We start from the raw sequence: 24680 nt of genomic DNA, 5'->3' as shown, positions 1-24680 counted from the left end.
TGCCTTCAATGGGAAAAGTGGTGGGCCAGTTCAATCACTTTTGAAAATCCTACCTAGGGACCCTTAAGGTGTTGAACTCAGTACAGAAGCTTAAGGCTATCGGGGCATAACCAAGGGCCTAATTCTGCTCTTATTTAAACTAAGGGGAGTTTTGGGAGAAGGAACAGGCCCCAAAGGAAGGAACAGGCCCCAACAAGGAACAGGCCCCAAACTTCTAAACAAATTTGTATGAAAATAAATTATACTCTTGGACAGGAATAGTTCTCACTAAGGTCCAGATTCTGAACTGGCTTACCCCCTGTGCAGCCCCAATGAACTCAAGGGTCTGCACTGGATGTAAATCAGCACAGAATTAGGCTTATTATTTCTAATTTTAAAGAAAATTGTATTCATAACATAGTTAGTTCTTCTAATTTAAAAAACTGATTCTTCTATTTTGGACACAGAAGAAATTAACTTGTTTATTAATTACTTCTTATATAAAAATAAAATTATTGGCAAAAAATTAGAGATGGGTTCACGGCACCTAATTCAAGTCTGGAATTCCCACACCCCAAAGTTCAGAAGTATTCACATTCAGGATTTTTGTTCAGCCCAATATAAAAAGAGGGAGCATTTGCTAAGTTCAGATTCAATTCCAGGATCAGATTTCAAATACCATCAGAATTTGGGGATGTTTCAATTCAAAGTATTTGGTTTGGGCTCATATCCAACGAAAGAGTGGTCAGATATATTACAGCTATAGAACCTCTATCAGTCAATCCTTTTGCTAGGTTAGACTGAGATGTTAACCCGCCTTACCCAGTCCTGTTACTGTTATTGTTGCCGGCTGTGACTGGATCTTTCCGAACTGGTTTTCAGCTTCACAGATGTAAGTTCCCTCATCACTGACCCACAAATCTAAAAACAAATTAAATTGAAAAAGGACGAGATTGCATTGTCTTAAACTGTTTTGCACTAAAAGGTTGCAATGCAAAAATATTTCACTTTTAATATAATTTTACTTGACCATTCCTTATCACTGGCCACAATGGAGAGAAGCAATGTCCACATAAGAGAACTTGAAGAGGAATAACTCATTATGTATATATATACTGCTTTTCATCCCAAAGGATTTTAATGCAATTTACAAACAGTACCTACTGGAATCACTTCACCCACCTAAGAATATAGCTGTCTGGGAGGGAACAAGGCAGCTGTTTAACAACGCAGAACAATACCGCACAACTGTTTAGAACAAGAGGTGAAGAATACAATAGCCAACTGAAGCTGCAAGAAGAAATTAGACAGGCAGAATGTACAATAGCTACTCAAACTAGGACTTGGCACAAACAATGGAGTTAACATCCTCTTCTCTTGCAAAGATTCCATGGAATCTTTAGTGTCAACAATTGGCCAGGACCCAAATTTTAATTTTACCCCAAACACTGTACTTCTACGGCACTGACATTATTCTCACTCAAATACAAAGAGATTCAAATGGTAACTGAAGTGCATTCAGCCCTGCCGCCAGAATGCCAGTGGAATTTTGGTGTCAAATGGATACAGTCTGTACTAAAAACTGACATTGTTAAAGGCAAAATGAATACTACAGTATTACAGTAACTTTGATAAATACATTTTATACAGTATATATTTTATGATCTTGTCTTTATAGATTTTTGTCTACCTACTGTTAATAGACAGGGCACCCGTTCTGAGCTGACCGATGGAACTAACTGCAAAGGGTCTGGAGAAAAGAGGGGCGCCATCCAACCGTCTCCATTTAACCTTTGGTTCTGGGTAACCCTGGACATAGCAAGGCAATGTCACATTTGATCCAATATCCACAGATTCATCACTAGGTTCCTGTGTGAAAACTGGGAGAGCTGGAAGAGATGGAGTACATAGAACATAAAACAGAGAAATAACATGGCATTAATATTTCCTTTGCAGTTTAGGTTAAACTACAATTTCAATTATATGTCCCATCATAGAGCACGTAATATCCAAATAGCAGGTTCTAAATTTAGCAAAACCTTGCAACTGCAGTCTTGCATCATCATTTATTTATTTTGGGGGTATTCGACAATATTCTAGGCACCTCACTGAAACAAGAATATACCCAATTCTGTGCAAATGAGCTTACAGACTAAGACCTTGGCCCTGTAAGTTACACTGCATGAGATGACCTCTACACTAGCAAAGAGCCTCTCTGACAAAAGCAGGACTCCATATGGACACAAAGATCTGCCTCCACAGAGTAACTTACAGACACAAAGATCTGCCTCCACAGAGTAACTTACAGAACTGGAGCCAATATTCAACATGATACAACAAGTCAGTGTCATTGTCAGACCAAAAAGGGTTGGGGAAAGAGGAGAGGAAGGACAAGAGTGACAATAATGTTGTGTGGTTATTCAGGTCAGTGTGGCATGTGCACATCTTCATGCTTGCACTGCTTTAAAAAAAAGGGGGGGAATGTTTTTCCCCTCCCTTCACTTTTCATGAGCTTTGCAAAAAGAAGTGAGGAGGAGGGAAAGTTGTAGGAAGGATTTGAATGAGGCAAGGGAGCTGGCTTGATGAACTACACTGGAAAGTATTCCAAGTATACAGAGCTGAATGGAAGAAGGCACAGAGACATTTTTGAAAGGAGATGAAAGAGGAATGGAGTTTGGTGTTATTGACAGAGTGAAAGGTTAAGTGATCTGCACAACCCTTCACTAATAAGCACAGGTTAAGTTGTTAATGTGAAGCCTAGGTCTCTAATTGTGAGTCTTTCCAATGTCAGGAAATGGAAACATTTAAATCATGGGCAGTTAATGCACTTAAATACAGGATACTTACAACCAACATCTAAAGTTATCTTGCCAGATGCTCTTCCTGCATCATTGCTGGCCACACAAGTATAATCACCAGCATCCAGATCCTGCGTTTCCTGGATCTTCAAAAGACCCCGATTAGAGTCAATGATAAGAAACATGGATGCCCTCAACTCTAGGTCACCTAGGTCCACATAAAAAAGATAACATGAAATAACAGAGTATTTCCAAAACTGTTTCCAATATAAGAAATATCCTTTTCATTCCCAATTTGAGATTACATCATTGTTCGATTGTATTTAATTATGCACTCCCAGGTAAATACATTGGCTTCCATTCAACAGAGAATGAGAACATCCGCCATTACATTAGACTGGATAAAATCACTTTTTTAAGAAGAGCTATAAAGCCTCTTTCTTCAGTGAATAAGCCAACCTCTAACTGATGGGGGTAAGGAAGAGACTTTCCTTATGGGCAGAATAGTTGACTAGGAGTTTTTTGCATCTTCTGCTGAAGCATCTGGTACCAACCACTATCAGAGACTGAAACATGTACCAGAGGATGCATCTGCCTGATCTTTTAGGGCAATTCTTATGTACCAGGGCTATTGGGATTCCAGAAAACACAGGATGTTTAATTGAAGTCTTTTCTAGTATTCAGCCTATTTCAAGTTTACACCTTTGTGCATGGAACAATAAACCCTTTTTTCTTGGAGTTCATAATTCAGTTTCTGAGGGTGAGGGAGAACCTCATGTAGCTCTATGATGACTCTCTGAGTGCCCTTCCACTCCAAAAGTGGGGGTCTCTAAAATCTTGATGGCAGGAGAAGTAAAGGGCTCCTTGGGCTTTTTGAGGGGGTTGGAGGTTCAATTACCAAGCATAGAAAAATGCATTTGAGATTTTAGTCACATATATCTAAACATTCTACAAAGTAGGAAGGCCATTATTTAGGAGACACAAGATTCGACTCACCACTCTGTTACACTCGTTTTACATTAGTGTAACTTCACAAAGTCCATGGAGTTAAAACAGTAAAACAGAGTGTAATATATCAGACCTTAGAGGTCTAGTGCTGTATCTCCAAAATTAGAACCTCATGGTTTAGTCACCACTTCGATAGTAAACCAGCTTTTAGCACTATTAAGTCACAAACCAAAGTAATTGAATAAGATATCATTGTTCAGTAAATAAACCAAACAAAGCAAAATAGATCCAGATGGATGGAAAAAATGCACCTTTAAACCATTTAACTTGAGGAGGTGGGATCCCAGTGGTTTTACATTCCATTACAGTTGTGTCTCCAAGGGCAACCAGAATTTCACTGTGAACTACAGTCAACTTCGGGCCCTCTGGAAAAAAAAGAAAAATATTAGCATTTTTTTCAAGTAAACAAAGAATGTTTACTTTAAATATTTGTTACTTAAGTTAGGAGGGTCTCCAGTTTCCTCCTGTTACACGGACATTAGACAGAATATTTTAACTAAAGCTGGTCAAGCTTGAGAATCTTAGGTGAGCTGCAAAATATTGAGGGAAATGGCGAGAATAAAGAAACTGGAGTGGCGGGATAACTGAAAGGTGAGTGGAATAAGGAGTGAGAAATAAGAAGTGAGAGGATTTGAATATCCAGAGGATCTGGAAAGATTCAGAGACTCTCTCTCGGTGTCTACTTCCCAATATTAAATAGGTGCAATACTGTAGTGCTCAGAGACATACTGGGTTCGCTGCGCTATAGACACATTTATTATTACTCCTGAGGGCATTCTGTGCCAAAAAAATTAAAAATTCTGCACTAAAAAATTAAAAATTCTCTAAATTTTATTTGTCAAATAAATGTGGAGGCTCCAGCATGGCAATGGGGAGCACAGGCCAATGGCTGCACAGAGGTGGGAGATCACTCTGCAGCTCCCTTTGGGACACGGACTCAGCGGATAGGCTGCATCCAACCCTGACACAGTGCAAGGACCGGGCCTGCCCCAGAAACACCCCAGGGCCCTGCCCCTCTGTGCCAGATGCAGGCAGGCTCAGCCAGCCAGGGTCCAAGTGTAGAGGGGCTTAGTGTGGGGTGATCCAGGTGTGGATTGAGAGGGTTCTGTGTGAGGCAATCTGGGTGGCGTGGCTCAGTGGGGGATCCAGGTGTAGAGGGATCTGGCTGCACAGGGGCTTATTGGGTGGTTCTGGGTGCAATGGTAATGGGATGCTGCAGGGGGATCCAGGTGAAAGTGGTTGGGGCTGGGTGGGGTGGAATCTGGGTGTGGGGGGGATAAAGCTGGCAGAGGGGGTGTCCAGATGATGGGGGAGTGGGGCTCAGTGGGATGGGGATCCAGGTGTGGGTGGCTCATCAGGGTGGTCCAGGCAGTGGTGAGCTGGAGCCAGTTCGCACCGGTTCGCAAGAACCGGTTGCTAAACTTAGAAGCCGGTCTAGAACCGGTTCCTAAAGGGGCAGGCGGGTGGGCAAACTCCGGTCCGCGGACCACATCCGGCCCACGGGACTGTCCTGTCTGGCCCACCTGAGCTTCCAGCTGGGGAGGCCAAGGCTCCCCCGGCCCCTCCCCTGCTCCCCACCCCCCCTCAGAGAGCCGCCTGAGCCCTGGGGAAGCGGCGGGGCTCCCACGGCTATTTAAAGGACCAGGGCGGCAGAGGCAGCTGGAGCCCCGGCCCTTTAAATAGCCCCCACAGCACCCCGCTACACCCAGGGCTCTGGGCCCATACTCACCTCCCGGTTCCCTACCGGGTCTTCGGCGGCACTTCGGCGGTGAAGACCCCCGCCGCTGAAGTGCCGCCGAGAGGACCTGGTAGGGAACCGGTTCTTAAGATTTTGGGAGCTCATCACTGGGTCCAGGTACAGGGAGAGTGGGGCTCATCGGGGGGGTTCTGGATCTGGGGGGGAAGGCTCTGTGGGAGGGTCTGGATGCACAGGTTGGGCAGATGGGGGAGCAGCTCCCAGTACAATGATCCCTCCCCCTGCAGCTGAGGAGCGATGGGTGCAGGAAACCTGAGGGAAGGTAGTTTACAGCTGAGGGAGAAATCTGGGGTGGGTCTAACCCAGCCCCAGATGCCATGCAGGGGAAGAGGAAGTCCCCTCCTTCCCAGCCCAGCCAAGACTAGCACCTGAGCCTGGTTCAGGGTAGGAGCCATGAGCTAGGCCTTCCCCTCTGCCCCATAGTGATTTACCTCTCTGCCGGCTGCCCTGGGCACCTGAAACATACTGCTAGGAAGGATCACATGACCGCTCGTGTAGCTTCCCTTTGCTTCCCCATCAGAAAAAGATGTTTACTTACCTCTTGTAACTGTTGTTCTTCGAGATGTGTTGTTTACGTCCATTACAATTAGGTGTGCACGCATTGCGTGCATGGACGTCAGAAACTTTTTCCCTTAGCAGCTCCCATCAGGACGGCAGGGGAGCTAGAATGGTGCCCTTACGGCGGAGTATATAGTACCTTGCCAGCCCGACCCCCCTTTGGTTCCTTCTTGCCATTGACTCCGACAGAGGGGTAGGGAGGTGGGTATTGTAATGGATGTGAACAACACATCTTGAAGAACAACAGTTACAAGAGGTAAGTAACCGTCTTTTCTTCTTTGAGTGATTGTTCACGTCTGTTCCAATTAGGTGACTTCCAAGCTTACCATCGGAGGTGGGTAGGAGTCACGGAATGATTGATTGGACGACAGCCCTGCCAGCCGCTGCATCATCTCTAGCCTGTTGGTTGACAGCATAGTGGGCTGTAAATGTGTGGACAGAAGACCAGGTAGCTGCCTTACAAATCTCCTGGATGGGGACCTGCGCCAGAAAGGCTGGTCGAATGGGCCATGATTGGTGGGGCTGGGACCTTGGCCAGCTCATAGCACATGCGAATGCAGTCTGTGATCCAGGACGATATGCGTTGCGCAGAAAATGGAAGGCCCTTCATTCTATCGGCTATGGCCACGAACAATTGGGTTGATTTGCGGAAAGGCCTCGTGCGCTCTATGTAGAATGCTAAGGCTCTTCGAACATCCAGCGTGTGTAAGCTGCGGTACTGCGAGCTCATGTGGGGCTTTGGAAAGAACACCAGTATGCAAATGTCTTGGCCCATGTGGAATTGGGAGACCACCTTAGGGAGGAATTTAGGGTTCATTCTAAGCTGTACCTTGTCCTTATGAAACACCTGTAAAGGGGTTCAGAGGTGAGCGCTCTCAGCTCAGACACCCTCCTGGCCGATGTAATGGCCACCAGGAATGCTACTTTCCATGAAAGGTAGAGCAGGGAACAAGTGGCTAGGGGCTCGAAGTTTGGAGAGGCTCATGAGTTTGTAGAGGACCAGGTTCAGGTTCCAGGTTGGGACTGGTGGACGAGAATATTGGAACACCCTCTCCAGTCCCTTAAGGAAGCACCCCACCATGGGATTTGAGAACACCGAGCGCCCAGATTCCCCTGGATGGAATGCTGAGATAGCCGCCAGGTGCACTCTGATGGACAAAAGAGACAGGCCTTGAGGTGTAGGAGGTAGTCCAAAATAATCGGGATAGGAACCTGGAGCGGTTGGAGATGCTTGGGTTCACACCAGCAGGAAAACCTTTTCCACTTTGCCATGTAGGTTGTCCTGGTGGAAGGTTTCCTACTACCGAGGAGAATCTGTCTCACTGGCTGAGAGCACTGGCTCTCCATGGGATTTAGCTATGGAGTTTCCAAGCCATGAGGTGCAGAGACTGTAGGTTCGGGTGGAGAAGGCGCCCGTGGTCCTGTGTGATCAGATCCGGGTAGAGGGGCAGGGCTATCGGGGCGTCTATGGACAGCTCTAGGAGGGTCGTGTACTAATGCTGCCGCGGCCAAGCCAGGGCAATAATGATTACTGTCGCCCTATCCCTGCGAATTTTGAGTAGAACCCAGTGGACCAGCAGGATTGGAAGGAAGGCATACTTCAGCCCCTCGCCCCACGGTATTAGGAATGCGTCAGAAATCAAACCCGGACTGTGGTTTTGAAATGAGCAGAACTGAGGGCACTGTGTGTTGCTCTTGGTGGCAAAGAGGTCTACTTGGGGACAGCCCCACCATTGGAAAATAGACTGTATGATGTCCGATCTGATCGACCACTCATGAACGTGGTAGGACCTGCTGAGGCGATCCGCCAGTTCATTCCATACCCCGGGGAGGTAGGATGCTTCCAGCTGAATGGACCGGGCTATACTGAAGTCCCAGAGGAGAAGAGCCTTGCGGCAGAGGGGTGAGGAGTGGGCTCCACCCTGTTTGTTTATGTAGAACATGGCAGTGATGTTGTCTGTCAGGACTGTCACGCTGTGACCTTGCAAAGTGGCGTGAAAGGTTTGGCAGGCCAGACAAACTGCTCTGAGCTCCTTCAGGTTGATATGGAGAGGTATCTCGTCCCTCGACCACAGACCTTGTGTCCTCAGATCCCCTAAGTGTGTGCCCCAGCCCAGATCTGATGCGTCTGTTACTAGCATCAGAGAAGGTTGGGGCTTGGCGAAGGGGACCCCTGCACAGACTACTGGTCGGTCCAGCCACCAACGCAGGGATTCTTGGACCTGTCCTGGAATAATTACCACAAGGTCCAGGCGGTCTCGGGACGGGCGGTAACATAGTGCGAGCCATGCTTGTATGGGCCTGAGTCTCAGTCGGGCATGCTTGACCACATACATGCAGGCTGCCATATGTCCGATTACCTGCAGGCAACACCTGACTGTCGTGGTGAGGTATTGAAGTGAGGACTTGGGTATGTTGAGGAGAAGCCCCAGCCTGTGAAAGGTGTCCCTGACAATTGTCACTTGGGACTGGACCTCATCCTTGGATCGACCTGACAGTAACCAGTCATCAAGGTACGGGGTACACTTGAACTTGCCTTTTTCGCAGGAAGGCCCCCACCACCGCCATGCGCTTCGTGAACACGCCGGGGGCTGTGGACAGGCTGAATGGGAGTACCATGAACTGGTAGCGTTTTTGGTTTATTACAAACCGGAGGAAGCATCGGTGTGCCGGATGGATGGTGATGTGGAAATAAGCATCCTTCATGTCAAGGTCAGCGTACCAATCTCCCGGATCCAGTGATGAGATGATAGTGCTTAGGGAGGCCATGCAGAACCGGAGTTTGACTATAAATTTGTTGAGTCCATGAAGGTCTAAAATGGGTCGAAGACCCCCTTTTGCCTTGGGGATTAGGAAGTAACAGGAGTAAAACCCCTTTCCCCTTAGCTTCTGAGGAACCTCCTCCACCGCCCCTATCTTGAGGAGTGAACAGACCTCCTGCATAAGGAGTTGCTCGTGAGAGGGGTCCCTGACGAGGGACGGGGAAGGTGGGTGGGGGGGAGGGAAGGAGGAGAACTGGGCCGAAGCTTGCTGACCCTGGCGTTCCTTTTCGTTAACTGCTGAAACAACCAGAGAGCAGGGAGTTGGGTGGCAGAACAGGAACTCGTAGCCCTTGGATGGGGTGAAGTATTTTCTTTCCACCCTCCTGGCCGTCTGCGTGATGGAGGCTGGGGTTTGCCATATAGTATTATAATTGCTTTGTATGGTCTTTATCAGAGGGAGCACAACTCTGGAGGGACCTTCAGGAGCCAGGATGTCCACCATCGGATCCTCCTGCTGGACCGTTTCCTCCGCCTGGAGGCCCATGTTGAGGGCAATCCTGTGGAGAAGCTCTTGGTGAGCCCTATGTCGATCGGTGGTGGTCCTGAGACTGATGTACCCATCACCGCTTCGTCTGAGGAAGAAGAGGACGTGAGCTGCTTTTGGTTGCCCTCGGGCTGACCCTCCTGCAAGTCCCCATAGGCCTGGGCCACGTTGGGGCCCGATGTGGCTGCCATCTCCTGAGGCATCGTCTGACTTGGTAACACCACGGGCACTGTGCCTGCCACTGTCAGCTGCTCTTGGGGATCCGAGGGCGGCATAGAGAGTGTGGCCCTTCTCGCCATTGAAGCATGCCTATATGGTGACCTGGAATGGCATCGCGTAGAGTGCCCGGACCTAGAGGCTCTGGAGATGGTGCACTGTTGTTGATGGTAGGCCCATGGGGTCCAGAAGGGCCAATGTCCCGGAGGTGGCCACGGTGGCTGCCAAGCTGAGTGTGAGTCTCTGCTGGCCATGGTCCGGTGCTTGCTGTAGCTGGAACGACTGGAGTCAGCTTCGAAGCCGGAGGATACCGACAGAAAGGACCAAGGAGGTGCCGATCCTTGAGCGGCTGTAGGGTGCCGTGAGGTACAGGCCAGGGACCGGTGCCTGGATGATCAGGACCACGAACGGTACAGGGAGTCTTGGGACCGGAATCGGTGCTTCTCATGCGGTGCTGGGAAGGTTGCTGGTGCCACGCTCCACTGCCGGGCGACCGATGGCATCGTGGAACAGCGTCTAAACGCTGACGCAGGTGTCGCGGGTACGTCTGCCTCCGGTGCCGAAAGCTCATGTTGGGTCGCGGGTGCTGGGGAGTGGTGTTGCACTGAGCTCGAACGGGAAAGGTGCCATTGCTGGTTTCCCTCTGGACAGCACCCTGCTGGGTGGTGCCGGAGGCTTCTCCCTGCATGGGAGGGGATTTGGCACCGACAGCTCGATGAGGTCCTTCCCTGCCTCGAATGTGTTGGGTGTGGAGGGGTGTTCCAGGACCTTCTCGAGACACTCATCGGCACTGAATTCGCTGGGTACCGGTCTCAACAGGGCCTGTGGCACCGAAGTCAACGGTGCCAGTTCTTGGCTCGGGCCTGCAACCTGTCTTTGCACGTCGGAAGCCTCTCTAAGCATCTTGGTAGCTCTTTGGGGAGAGCGCCCTCTTTCCCCCTTCTTATGAAGCTTAGTCGGTTCCGGAGAAGTCGATCGGTGCTGAGGTTGGGCGGCCCGCCTCGGTGCTGGCAATTTACGGTGCCTGGGTGGTGCCAGATCACGCACCAATGCCAGGGCACTTTGCACCGAGAACCTGGGCCCATTGCCGGGTGGTCTGGGGCTGGTGCTTGTAGCGCAGCCTCCATGAGCAACTGCTTAAGACGAAAGTCTCTTTCTTTCTTAGTGCACGATTTGAAGGCCTTGCAAATTTTGCAGCGCTCAGCCTGATGTGCCTCTCCCAGACACCGGAGACAGGAGTCGTGAGGGTCGCTATTAGGCACGAGGCACAAGCTTTGAAACCCTGGGCTTGCGGCATGCCCTGCAGCCCAAGGCTGGTGCTGGAACTAGCTTCTAGACACCTGAATATAACTGTATTTAACTATCTGATAACTAGCTAAGAACAACTCTAACTAGAAGACTGAAAAGCTAAGGATCACTCGCAAGAGAGAGAAAACGTTCCAACGCCATCACGGACGGTAAGAAGGAACTGAAGGGGGTTCGGGCCGGCAGGGTACTATATACACCGTCATAAGGGTGCCACTCTAGGGGGCTCCCCTGCCGTCCCAACAGGAGCTGCTAAGGGAAAAAGTTTCTGACATCCGTGCACGCAATGCACGCACACCAATCACTCAAGGAAGTCATTTTTCTGCAGGGAAACAAAGAAATATGCAGGGGACATAAATTCTACGCATGCGCAGTGGAGCAGAATTCCCCCAGGAGTAATACATGCACCAGAGAGCTGGTCTAATATGAAGGGTGATGGGAGAAGACTAGATTAAAGTTATCCAGTGGGAGGGATAAGGAAAAAGAGAGAAGTCAGTTGAGGCCCATTTGCCTCCTATGTTCACTGGCAGGTAGCACTGCTCACTGCAGATCTAATTTTTTAACACACTATTTCTTATTGTAAAATTAAAACTAAGATAAACAGAAACATGAGAGCCATAAATGAAGAAACAGTAACAACTACCACCACGACCACCACCTTTAACATTATCAATATTTACAGCTTGTTAGAAAACAGAGGGAAAATTTGTTAAAATTTTCAGGATTTTTTTATTTTTATTTGAAATTTTATTTCATTAGAAATGTTCTGAACAGCTCTATCAATATTATTCAACTTTTCCCCTCAGATCATCTGTTTGTTTTTTAATTTCACTTCATTGTTTCTTTCTATACTTGCCAATGTATGTGAGGGTAGAAGTCTGTCTCTCTGTCCCAGCTGAGTTACTGGCCAAACAACCATAAAGTCCTGCATCTTTTGCAACGGCCTTTTTAATTATCAAAGTGCCTTCTGGGGTCAACCTATATCTGGGGAGGAAAAAAAAAGCGTATGAACAAAATTCAGTAGTCATTGCGAAAACAATCTCATGTAGTGGCAAACATCGTGTATAGATGGTTTTCATATATGCATGTGTTTTGTATAAATAGTAACTTCCATCAGAGCATCTCGAAGTGCTTTGGAAGCTTCATCAAATTAAGTCTTGCAATATCCTTGTGAAATGGGGTAATCATAATATCACCATTTTACAGATGAGAAAACTGAGATTAAAGGGCCAGATTTTGGAGTTTACCCAACTTCCTTTTTTCCCCCCCAAGCACTATTTACAAGTCTCACAGGCCTTTGAGGTTGGTAGGAAATTTTCATTCAGAACATTTCATAATTCCTCAATGCTAATTCCTGAACACGATCCTCCTCAAATAGAAAAGAGGGAAAGGCTGCAAGCCCATTACCATACCTGTCTGATCTCATGATAAACATGTCATTGTGTGTCCAGACTATCTTTGGCTTTGGATAACCTGTCGCAGAACACATTATAGACACCTCGGAGCCTTCTGTAAAAGACCGATTCCTAGGTGATATGACAACTTTGGGTGGTTCTGTTAAAAATAAAATAATAATAATAATATTGAAACATCAGCTTGACTTTTATGATGTTCAAGTTTACAGCCATTTACAGAAAACCTTGATAAAAAATTACTCTATACACACTTCAGACACATTCTTATGATGGAAAACACCACTAAGAAAGGACTGACCAGAATTTTTTCCCCCATTGCCTCTTTTTTAATACTATTGATGATTCTCAGATCTGTGTGAAAAGAGTAACAAAGCAGCAGATGCTGCTCAAAAGTAATAAATAGTGGTTATCTATTTATAGAATCCCTTTTATCTCGACTGGTTCTCAAAATGTTTACATACTTCTTAAACTAGAGAGGTCTTCTTGTAGACACCTCCCCTCCCAATTGCCCAACCCCAAGCCTTGGCAGGAGACATGCATGGCTAGATGAAAAAGTAGTATTAAAGATGGTATTTAGGTTACAAACAGAAAATAAACCCACATATTCATTTATTTCAATTTGTTTTAAAATGTAACTGTCCAAATCTCAAATGCAGCGGGTGCCAGTTTTACACGTTTTTGAGTGTTGTTACAAACCCAAAACCTGAGCCAGATTTACCAAAAAGATTCACCAAGGCTCACAAACCTGGGCTGAGTTATGAGTAAGATGTGCCAATTTATTACTTTGGGTGGAAACTATGAGAAACTCTGTAGTTTCAATGGTTTCAACTCCAAACCAGGCAAAACTTAGTCACTTCAGCTGTGTGTTTTGTGTGTTTGTTCCAGCCCAGATGTCAGCATGAAACCCTCGGAGTGGGAATCCACAAGAAGGGAGACTTAAGAAAAAACTATTAAAAATCCTTGAAGACTAAAAGACCAATGAGTTCTGGATAACACCCCTTGACTATTTAGGGATGGGGGAGCAAAGGACCAGCAGGGTGTAAGCAGCATTTAGGCAGCTCATAGGCTTTCTGGCAGCCCTCTACAGGGATACATTTAATCCTGGGTGACAAAATTAAATACAGACTTGAAATATAATATTTTTAAATGAAATCATCAGCAGTCATAGTGGAGCCAATCTGCATCTGTGGTGCTGATGATACCCTTAGTGTTATAATGGGTTCTCTAGGGGAAGAGACTGATCAGAGTCAATGAAGCTGCTCAACAATGCCCTAGACTGATTTCCCCACTAAAGCCAGCAGACTATCAATACAGTTCATTTTGGCAAGTAATGAATGTGCTCCTTTTACAACACAGCCTCACATTTCTTCATGCACTTTTAGGGGAGAATCAGCAGCAGCTGATGGATTATCAGGAGAAGAATCTTTCAGGAGTAATTGCTGATGATTCTCGCTAATGCCTTCTACAGTAATGTTGCATTTGTTTCTCCACCACCACCCACTATTGGATTAGCAGCTTATTGCCTCCATTGCTGCAGCCTGTGTTACAATTGCCTTAACTGCATCTGTCTTTACAATCAGTGCCAATCGTGTACCATTGGAGTTTTAATACATGTCCTTCTAACAGATGGCTAGTCTCCTTGCTGGCAACCACCAATTACACTGAACAGTTAGGGTTAGGCAGTTTGGGTATTAAGGTGAAAGTGGACTTCAAGAGTCAAGTTACAAAGACCAGGATGCATACTGCTAAGAGAGTCACTCTGCAATTAAAGCCAAGCTACAGACTGTTAAGGGTCACACATTAATAAATGTGTAGCACACAGGTGTGATGACATCATCCCTTGGGAGAGGGTGGGGTAAAATCTGCACTTGTGCTGGAAATATACATACATTATTGCTGACATTAAAGTAACAGTGCAACAAACAGCAACAGCAACAAGATTTAAAAAAAAACGAATCTGGGATTCCAAGTTCATGCTGGGATGGTCACAGGCTACCTAATCAGCATGGGCAACTGACAGCAGCATTCTCACAGTCCCACTATTTGCCACAGCTTAAGTTTTTTTTTTAAAACACATATAAGAACTTGTCAAGAAGAGACGTAATTTACAGGTAACACACAGTGATACATCAATATGTATACTCTCCCTTTCCTTCACCTTCAGAGAGTAAAGGCAGCCATATATGACCATACTTATATATATGGGTCATATATGGCTGTATTTGCTTCAATGGGAAAGGCTGCCAAATAAGACCCAGAGTGTATTGCATGTTATTTTATTTTATTGGTTGAGGGAAAAAAATATGTAAAATATTAGCACAATGCTAATACAAACTATGCTTTTGTGTGTGGGATAAGCAACTAAACATAGTGGAAATAAGGTTATGATGACTGCATGATTAACGGCGTAACTCTTCCTAGTTTAGTCACTGGAGATCCCTCCACACTTAGTTTAAGATGATGTGAAAAGAGTCAATTTACAGGATGAATTTTTTTCCTGTAAATTTCACATTCTTCTTCCTTGACGGATTTATATCTGCATCCCATTTGATGACCTGCATCCTATCTTTCCTTAACACTTATCAGGACCAGTCTATACTTCTTTTTTCTAGAAAAGAGAAGTAGTTCACTACACATTGTTACAGGGCAGAAATAACGTGTAAACCCTCTTTATTCATAGTATGTGGTCGTTCAATCAGTTAACTACATGGCAACTGTTATATAGTGTCAATGTGTTTACTATGGGCTTGTGTACATGACCGCTTAAGTCAATGTAAGTTACATCCCTCAGGGGTGTGAAAAAGCCACCACCCTGAGCAATGTAACTTACATTGACTTAAAGTGGTGTCTACACCACACTATGTTGGCGGGAGAAGCTCTCTGGCCAACATAGCTTCCACCTCTCATTGACGTGGAGTAATTATCTTGAGAGGAGAGCGCTCTGCTGTCGATGTAATGGGTCTTCACCAGACGTGTTGCAGCAGTGCTGATTTAGTGCAGTAGTAAAGACAAGCCCTACGTTATTGCAAAAAAAATACATGACAGTTTCTATCTTCTGAATCAGAGTACAGCTTATAGGGTAATGATTTAGGGTTACACCCAGCCAAAGTACCAACTGATCATATAGGTTTATAAAATTAAACACTGCAATGAAGCCCTCTTTGATATATTTTTGCATAACATCACTGGCCATTTTCATCAATATTTTTTAACAAATAATAAGGCAGCACTTATATAACACTTTTCTTGCAGAAATTTCTATATACTTTAAAGAGGATGGTATTACTGTCTCTATTTTACAAATGAAGAAACCGAGGTAAAAAAAAAATTTAAAGGTTTGCCCATGGTTACACAGCAAGTCCATAGTAACTCCTTAGTAATGGTATGACTTTTACATAGAAAGGTCTATCAAGAAAGTTACACATTTGGGGCAATATAGGTTGGCCAGGGCATAAGCACTATTAGTCAGGCCAGACTCACATTAACACAGGGTTAACACAAAGTCTGTACCTGCAATGGGCTGATGAAACTCCTTAACCAACTGGGATTGTAAACATTAGCCAACTAAGGCCTGGTCTACACTACGAGTTTAGGTCGACTTTAGCAGCGTTAAATCGAATTAAGCCTGGACACGTCCACACGACGAAGCCCTTTTTTTCGACTTAAAGGGCCCTTTAAACCGGTTTCTTTACTCCACCTCCAACGAGGGGATTAGCACTAAAATCGGCCTTTGCAGGTCGGATTTGGGGTAGTGTGGACGGAATTCGACGTTATTGGCCTCCGGGAGCTATCCCACAGTGCTTCATTGTGACCGCTCTGGACAGCACTCTCAACTCAGATGCACTGACCAGGTAGACAGGAAAAGCCCTGCGAACTTTTGAATTTCATTTCCTGTTTGCCCAGCGTGGAGAGCACAGGTGACCACGCAGAGCTCATTAGCACAGGTAACCATGATGGAGTCCCAGGATCGCAAAAGAGCTCCAGCATGGACAGAACGGGAGGTACGGGATCTGCTCGCCATATGGGGAGACGAATCAGTGCTAGCTGAACTCTGTAGCAGTAAACGAAATGGCAAAATATTAGAAAAGGTCTCAAAGGCCATGAAGGACAGAGGCCATAACAGGGACGCACAGCAGTGCCGCGTGAAAATTAAGGAGCTAAGGCAAGCCTACCACAAAGCCAGAGAGGCAAACGGAAGGTCCGGGGCAGAGCCGCAAACATGCCGCTTCTACGCGGAGCTGCATGCGATGCTAGGGGGTGCAGCCACCACTACCCCAACCGTGTGCTTTGACTCTGTCAATGGAGAAACACGCAACAGGGAAGCGGGTTCGGGATACGAGGAAGATGATGATGAAGACAATGAAGAGAGCTCACAGCAAGGAAGCAGAGAAACCGGTTTCCCCAACAGCCAGGATATGTTTATCACCCTGGACTTGGAACCAGTAACCCCTGAACTCACCCAAGGCGTGCTCCCAGACCCTGAGGGCACACAAGGGACCTCTGGTGAGTGTACCTTTGTAAATATTACACATGGTTTAAAAGCAAGCGTGTTTAATGATTAATGATTAATTTGCCCTGGCAATCGCGGCCAGTACAGCTACTGGAAAAGTCTGTTAACGTGTATGGGGATGGAGCGGAAATCCTCCAGGGACATCTCCAGAAAGCTCTCCTTCATGTACTCCCAAAGCCTTTGCAAAAGGTTTCTGGGGAGGGCTGCCTTATCCCGTCCGCCATGGTAGGACACTTTACCACGCCAGGCCAGTAGCACGTAGTCTGGAATCATTGCATAACAAAGCATGGCAGCATATGGTCCCGGTGTTTGCTGGCACGCAGACAACATCCATTCCTTATCGCTCTTTGTTATCCTCAGGAGAGTGATATCATTCATGATCACCTAGTTGAAATGGGGTGATTTTATTAAGGGGACATTCAGAGGTGCCCGTTCCTGCTCGGCTGAACAGAAATGTTCCCCGCTGTTAGCCACGTGGTGGGGGGAGAGGTGAAGTGATCATCCCAGAGAATTGGGGGTGTTTGTGGTGGGGGTAGTTGGGTTTGTGCTGCATGTTAACCCGGAAACCCCAGCCCCTCCTTTTACATTGCAAACCCATTTTAAATGGCCAACCCAATGGGTCCTTGGTATGGGAAATGAGGGCGCTGCTGTTTGAAACCATTCCCACATGTTATGAAGGTTAAAAAAGCCAAAAGACTGTGGCTTACCATGGCTGCCTGCAAGCCGAAATCTGTCGCCTGGCACTGCGTGAGTGATCTCTCACACCAAACCGGCAGGCCCTCAATATAAGAGGAAAAATGCGACCTTGTAACGAAAGCACATGTGCTGTGTAATGTGAACAGCAAAATTTAATGTGAAAGAGTGTACCCATTGTTCTCTAAAATGTGTCTTTTTTAACCACCTCTCCCTTCTCCTCCACCAGCTGCAAATGTTTCTCCTTCGCAGAGGCTAGCGAAGATTAGAAGGAGAAAACGGCGGACTCGGGATGATATGTTCACGGAGCTCCAGATGTCCTCCCATGCTGAAAGAGCACAGCAGAATGCGTGGAGGTAGTCAATGTCAGAGTGCAAAAAAGCACAATATGAATGAGAGGAGAGGTGGCGGGATGAATCGCGGGCTGAACAGAGCAAGAGGCGGGCTGAAGATGATAGGTGGCGTCAGCTTGCAGACAGAAGGCAAGAGTCGATGCTCCGGCTGCTGGAGCATCAAACTGATATGCTCCAGCGTATGGTTGAGCTGCAGGAAAGGCAGCAGGAGCAGAGACCGCCACTGCAGCCCCTGTGTAACCAACAGCCCTCCTCCCCAAGTCCCATTGCCTCCTCACCCAGACGCCCAAGAACACGGTGGGGGGGCCTTCCGCCACCCAGTCACTCCACCCCAGATGATTGCCTGAGCATCGGAAGGCTGGCCTTCAATAAGTGTTAAAGTTTTAAAGTTTTAAACTGCAGTGTGTCCTTTTCCTTCCCTCCTCCCCCACCCATCCTGGGCTACCTTGGCAATTATCCCCCTAGTTATGTGATGAATTAATAAAGAATGCATGAATGAGAAGTAACAATGACTTTATTGCCTCTGGAAACCTGTGCTCGAAGGGGGGAGGGGAGGGTGGGGTAGTTGGTTTACAGGGAAGTAGAGTGAACCGGGGTGGGGGGCGGAGGGTTCATCAAGGAGAACACTTGACAGAGCTCTAAGGTCCATAAACAAAAATATATGCAGAGTTACATTGCCAAAGGCAACCACCACATTTGCATATATGGAGCAAGGAACTAGTTAGGGCAGCAACTGATTTACATGCACAGTTTCAGTAAACGTGGACACCAATGTAGTTAAGCAAATTCCTATGAATTTTTGCTCATGAACTTATGGTCTCATTTATTTATGTTTTGGCCTTACCCTCCCAGTTCTTCAGTTTAAACCTCCCTGTTCTTCAGTTTAACTATCTATAGAAAAGATATAGCAACACTGTCATGACTAGGATGTAGGCTATCTGACCTAGTGGTCGGAGCAGAAGTCAGGCATCAGAATCAGGTTACTGGGAGGAACAATCTGAGACAGACCTAGGGAGGCCATTTTCTGTCTTAAAAGCCAACAATCCTAGTTTTGCAGAGCACTCGTCCTGTCCAGTAGGGTCTTAGCACCAGAAGTGGCTTTTGTCCAGTGAAAACGAGAAGAGGAGACTGCATACAAGATGATGCCAGTGGGGGCAGAGGTGGGGACAGTACCTCCATGTGATGTGACACAGGCAGGGGTGGGCTCACACAGCTCTATATATCACTAACTCCCAATAAAGTCTCCAAATAAAGCTTCAGTGGTATCAGGGCCGGCTCTGGCTTTTTTGCTGCCCCAAGCAAAAAAAAGAAAAAAACGAGCGGGGCAGCCGGAGCAGCGAAGCAAAAAAAAAAAAAAACGTTCAGGGAGGCCGGAGCCAGGGTGCAAACTTTCAGTGCCACTTACTTGGCGGCTCGCGGCTGCCTCCCCCAGCCGCGCTGGCTAGCGGGATTCCCTGCGCTGCAGACGTGCCCCGGGCAGCGGAGTATGCGCCCCAGCTAGCGAGGGGGAGGGGGAGGGAGCAGGGGGGAGAGAGAGAAGGGGGGCGGCCAGGGCTTCCTTCAGCCTGGGCGCTCGCCACTCGGCCCCTCCTGCCGCGCCGCCTGCCGGGATGGCTCCACGCCGCTCCCATCTGCAGGTGAATTGAAGGTCGGCGGGGAGGGAAGGACGCGGGCTGCTGGGCTTGCTGCAGACCTGGTACCGGCTGGGGCAGACGGACCGCGCAGCCTGCTCCCAGCAGAGCGCTCCCCTCCTCTGCACCGCCGCCCCCTACAGGGCAGCAAGAGCCTGCGAACCAAAAAAAAAAAAAAAAAGGGTGGCTATGCCACCCTAGGATTGGACGGAATGCCGCTTCTTAGAATCTGCCGCCCCAAGCACGAGCTTGCTTGGCTGGTGCCTGGAGCCAACCCTGAGTGGTATACAGATCTTACACTGGGCCGCTGCAAAAGTTGAATTTCACCTGAGGATTTCAGGCTCCATTGTTGTCAGTCCCGCACTTTTTGCTGGCACTAATGCTCATTAAAACAATTTCAAAAAGTTAAAATTAATATTTAAAAACCCAGAGTGATTTTTAATTTTTAACATATGGAAAAATATTGTATACTTCTATTAACAGAACAGGAAATATATGGCATAATGTACAGTATGAACAAATTATTTCACAAAAATATTTTTCATTACTCTAAGCAACCTTTTATCATGCTCTTTCACTGTATGTTTGGAAAAACCCAGTTGGATAGTAGTAATTGAAACAGCATTTGTACATAATCATATGACTCTTTAATAGAACATGAAGGAGGATTGTCTTGAAGCACCTTAGAGATTCAGTAATTCTTTGTTGTCTCTTTACCGCCTCAAACAACAATTCTTTGGAAAGGCATGTGATTTAAATTGTTCGCACAACTAGCAATGCATAAACAAAGATAAACAAGTACAACAAATTAATTGTATCCAAATCAAAAGCTATCATAGAAAAAGGCAATAGTTTTAGTGACTTGCATAAACATTTTGCAAATTTTGCCGATAGGGTGTGATTTTTGCAAAATTCACTTCTATAACATACTGACCACACTAACTAGGCAAATCTCAGTCCTTACAATCTGGCCTACCTGCAACCAAGCAGAGCGCCCCATTATCTTCAAGAGGATTTCACAGAGACATCGGTATCTGCCTACATGGATCAGATAGCTTGGATCAGATACCAGGATTAGAGCCACCATGTACTGGCCACTCTCTATAGGCCTGATTCAATTCCCAATGGGCAATTAACTTTAATGGGCTTTAGTTTAATAGTCTATTTTCAGATGTGAGCAAATATGTATCATATGTCTTAATTTAAGTGGTAGGGCTCTGTACTTTTGGATCAGAAGAATCATCTCCACTTATAACCATGAAGCACTATGTGGTCAAAGTATGCAATAGAAGGATGCCTGTGAAGTTCTGTATGGCCATCGATTTGTTAAAAGATCTTTAATTCTGCATTTGTAAGTGCCAGGAGGGAGGCACACAATTTTGATCTTAAATTTTTTGAACATCTGCAGTATGTTAGTGTCATGAATGCACATGCCAAAAAACTACAATAAGATCAAAACCTGCTTGCAACAGATATTAACATATATGTTGCTGAGAGAAAAGGGAGAATGGAGTTAGGATGATACTGTGCATTCCCACTACAGACTGGTATTTCTACTTTGAAGTCAATTCTGGCACAGAATCCAGGTTGGATCCATTTCTAGGAAAGATTATCTTTATGCATATGCACATACACAGTCAATATATTTTCAAAAGGAATCTTTCCTTCTCATCTGACTTGTATTAGCTTAGATCGTATTTACCAATATGCATTGGATTTGCTATGGTTTCATATTAAATATTCAGTGTAGTATTTCACATTTTTGGATTGTGAACTAGATGAAAACAGCTGTGTAAAAAGAAGGCTCACAAACACAGTTCAGCTACTGTTGCAATGACAGGTCTGAAGAATAGACTTGTTAAAGTATGTATCAAAATCAATAAATAATATTTATTAGATACATGCAGAAGACTTCATTATCAAGTAGCCACATAGATTGTATTGGCCACAATTGCATGCACTTAATTAAAAGAAAAGTACAATCTTAGGGAATAGTTCTCCTTCTCTGACGCATGGAAGATGCACCGCATATTAATTGTTGAAAATATAATGTATTTTTTTGCAAGAAGGGGCATCATGGGAACATTAATATAAAAGTACGCCATATTCACCATTATTCCTCAAAGGCTCTCTCAGAACCCTGAGGATTACTTCTTCTATCCTCCTCTTTCCTATGTCTTTCTGCATACAAACATCCACATTGTACTAACCATCATCCTGGTTGAGGAGAAGTGATTCCTCCAAACCTAACCAGATTCCTAAATTAGCTATGGGTTGCTACACAAAACAACATGAGGCACCAAACCATGCTCTAAACCCTAATGTCACAGCAAGGAAAGACCAAAGTCTGTCTCATTCTTGGGTTACTGTATGGTAATGCGTAATGGCATCTGAGAGGAGAGTAGCTGGCCTATCCTTGTCCATGAATTACAAATACGATCAGTCCTCCTTTATTTTACTTTTATATGCACTTCTAAAATCTTCTGCATTTACCAGACATCTCACTTTGGAAATGTCTTCCTGGCCATGTCCCACTATTCTATCCTCTATGAACTTATCTAATTTTTTTAACCCAACTATACTTTTGGCCTTCACAACATCCCACAGCAATGAGTTCCACAGGTTGACTGTGCATTGTGTGAAGTTGTGAGTAGTGCGGAGGGCACAGAATTCCTATGGCCTGCATATTTCTGTGCCCCCCCAACCAGAATTTTTAAAAAAAATATCTGCCGGGGGACATGCACCTCTTCCCCAGCAGCGCATCTGTTCCAACATGCCTGAAACAGCCTCAGAAACAGGGGGTGGGAGGGAAGATGGGGCTGGTCATGCATGCCTGCGTGGTTATTCACTGTGGAGGGGGGCTGGGCATACGTGCGTGCCAAAAAAAAGAGAGAGAGAAAGAGAGAGACTCTGTCCCTCTCGCTTGCTACTGCAGCTCGCTGGTGTACAAGGGTAGGGCTTTTTATTATGCACGAGGCAGGCTATGTCCAGGAGGCAGTGTAGCAGCCTGCCTGCTAGTTAATTGATCTCATTCTCTGATGCACAAATGTAGCAGCCTGCCTGTGTAGTAACATTGTTAAAGTTACTGTTGATGGTTAATTGATCTCATTCTCTGAGGCAGAAGTGTAGCAGCATTCCTATTGTTCCTATTGTTAGTTAACTGTTCCCATTCTCAGTCAATTCCCCCAGGAGCATAAAACCTGTAAGAGTTTTAAGGCCCCTACATTGCCAGAGTGATGTAAAGGAGCCTTATTATAAATGATAGTAAGGGAATCCTCAGCTAGGAAGATCTATGTGCTTTTCACTTTTTTCCTGTGCCAAAGTGGCACAATGGGGTTAGATTACAGCTCAGGATTTATTTTACTTACCCATTAAAAAAAAAAGACTTTGAGGGCAAATAAAACACTTACCAAGCAGCCAATAAAATGTCAGGAAAATCAGAACCAAGCACTTCCCAAAGTACCCAGCCAGGTCCAGGACAATGATTAACAAAACTGTATGACTTTCATGTGTTTAGGAAATGCTGAATAGTTATTGTGACTTTTTCTGTATTGTAGGTTAAATAAATTACCAAAACAATTGAAACTGGTGTGATTATATTGCATTATTTTGACAAATAAAATATGCAGAATTTTGAAATTTTTGGCACAGAATCCCCCCAGGAGTAGCCATTCCTCCATCCCTCTAAGTTCCTCCTCTTAAAACAGTCATCTTTCAAAAAGCCTATAGATTCTAGTTCTTCCCCCTTCCCCAAGGAAATGCTAACAAACTGATAATACAGAACAGGAAATCCAACCCCAAATCATAGAACAAGACATGATACATCTAGTCATTCAGTCACTTGGCTTTTTGTTGCATTTAATTCCCCATTCTTTGTCTGTACTTTGTTTCCTTCAACACATAATCTCTTTGGAGCAGTGGCTCTTATCTTCTTACTGTCTGTAAAGTGCCCAGCACACTTTGAATACTATAAAAATAACAAATAGTAATAACCTCTTTTTGAGGTTCATACATGACAGACATGTTGAAAGCATGGGAAGTATTTGATGAGAAAGCTTTGTTTGCTTAGCTTTTAAATTGTAACGCTCTGCAGATGATCTCATCCAGGGAATATTATCTGAGGAGGCTTCCCAAACCTAAGCAAATACAACCCACAGAGAAGCTTAACAATGCAAACACAGACTTCACTTAGATTTTTCCCCTAATTCCCTTTCACTGCAGGTAGGAAAAAAGACTATTTCTCTGTATGATCTAGCTAGAGTCATTGAATGGGAAACCCTGGGAGAGAGAGAGATTATTAAACTTGTGATACTCACTAATTTCCTAGAGACAATGTAGGTGAGGTAATATATATTATTGGACCTACTTCTGTTGATGAAAGAGACACAATTTCAAAGTATACAGAGCTCTTCTTCAGGTCTCTGGATAGGTTGCTCAAGCAATCTCTGACCCCCTCCTCCAAACACATGTATTTCCTGTGTAAGAGGCTAACTTCAAAAAACAATGTAATGACTATCATTGAGACTGCTGTGAATGGTAATTAGCAGCAGCTGAGCCATCCAGACATATGGATACCTACTGATTTAATTCTTTTGTATCAAAGAACATTGCTGGGAGTTTAACTGTTTTATTTCCTGTTTTGAAAAGAGTGGAAGTACCATAGCGATAAGAGACTTTAGCTAATAACCTTTTCCAAGCTGTGTATTTTAATCATCTTAGATAGCTCCCAAGAACAGTTTAGAAAGAAGCACTTTGCTATCAAGACTGCTTAATGTTTTAATTTTTTTAGGGCTGAATAATCTTGCATTTCCCCCCCTTTAAAGTATCAACAAACGAGGTTGCAATACTCCAGTTTCATTATCTTTTTTTTCCCTTTTGTGCTGGGAGGATCTCAGCATTGTATTATGAACTATTCCTTTCATTTTATATGGAAATCTGCACTATGTATTTGGGGTTGGGGATGTCATGCCAAGAGAATGAATGGTATGTATACAAACGTTTCATTCTATAATGTCTTTATTTCCCTATTATCTTTCTTTTTCTCCTACAACTGCTGCCAAACTGCATTCAGAATGCTTAACCTCTTGTCTCACCAGCACAGGGGGAATATTAATGCTAGGGTTACCATATTTGGAGTGTCCAAAAAGAGGGG

The 24680-nt window shown here is 45.3% G+C and overlaps 1 protein-coding gene across 1 annotated transcript in view; it reads right to left on the bottom strand.

The window, feature by feature from the left end:
* Positions 1-24680, bottom strand: part of LOC113407339 (hemicentin-1-like) — a 344382-nt gene that overhangs the window by 180561 nt on the left and 139141 nt on the right. Inside the window, exons 12-17 of the mRNA XM_026655742.1 lie at positions 12339-12480; positions 11783-11910; positions 4037-4150; positions 2827-2985; positions 1674-1868; positions 802-900 (exon numbers count right to left, since the gene is read on the bottom strand). Coding sequence (XP_026511527.1) covers positions 802-900; positions 1674-1868; positions 2827-2985; positions 4037-4150; positions 11783-11910; positions 12339-12480 — 837 coding nt within the window. The remainder of the gene's footprint in view (positions 1-801; positions 901-1673; positions 1869-2826; positions 2986-4036; positions 4151-11782; positions 11911-12338; positions 12481-24680) is intronic.

Source organism: Terrapene carolina, unplaced genomic scaffold (genome assembly GCF_002925995.2).
Source record: "Terrapene carolina triunguis isolate 2854851 unplaced genomic scaffold, T_m_triunguis-2.0 Scaffold211, whole genome shotgun sequence".
NCBI lineage: Eukaryota > Metazoa > Chordata > Testudines > Emydidae > Terrapene > Terrapene triunguis.
Note: the sequence above shows the minus strand (reverse complement) of the source record. Positions and strands in the feature narration are given on the sequence as shown.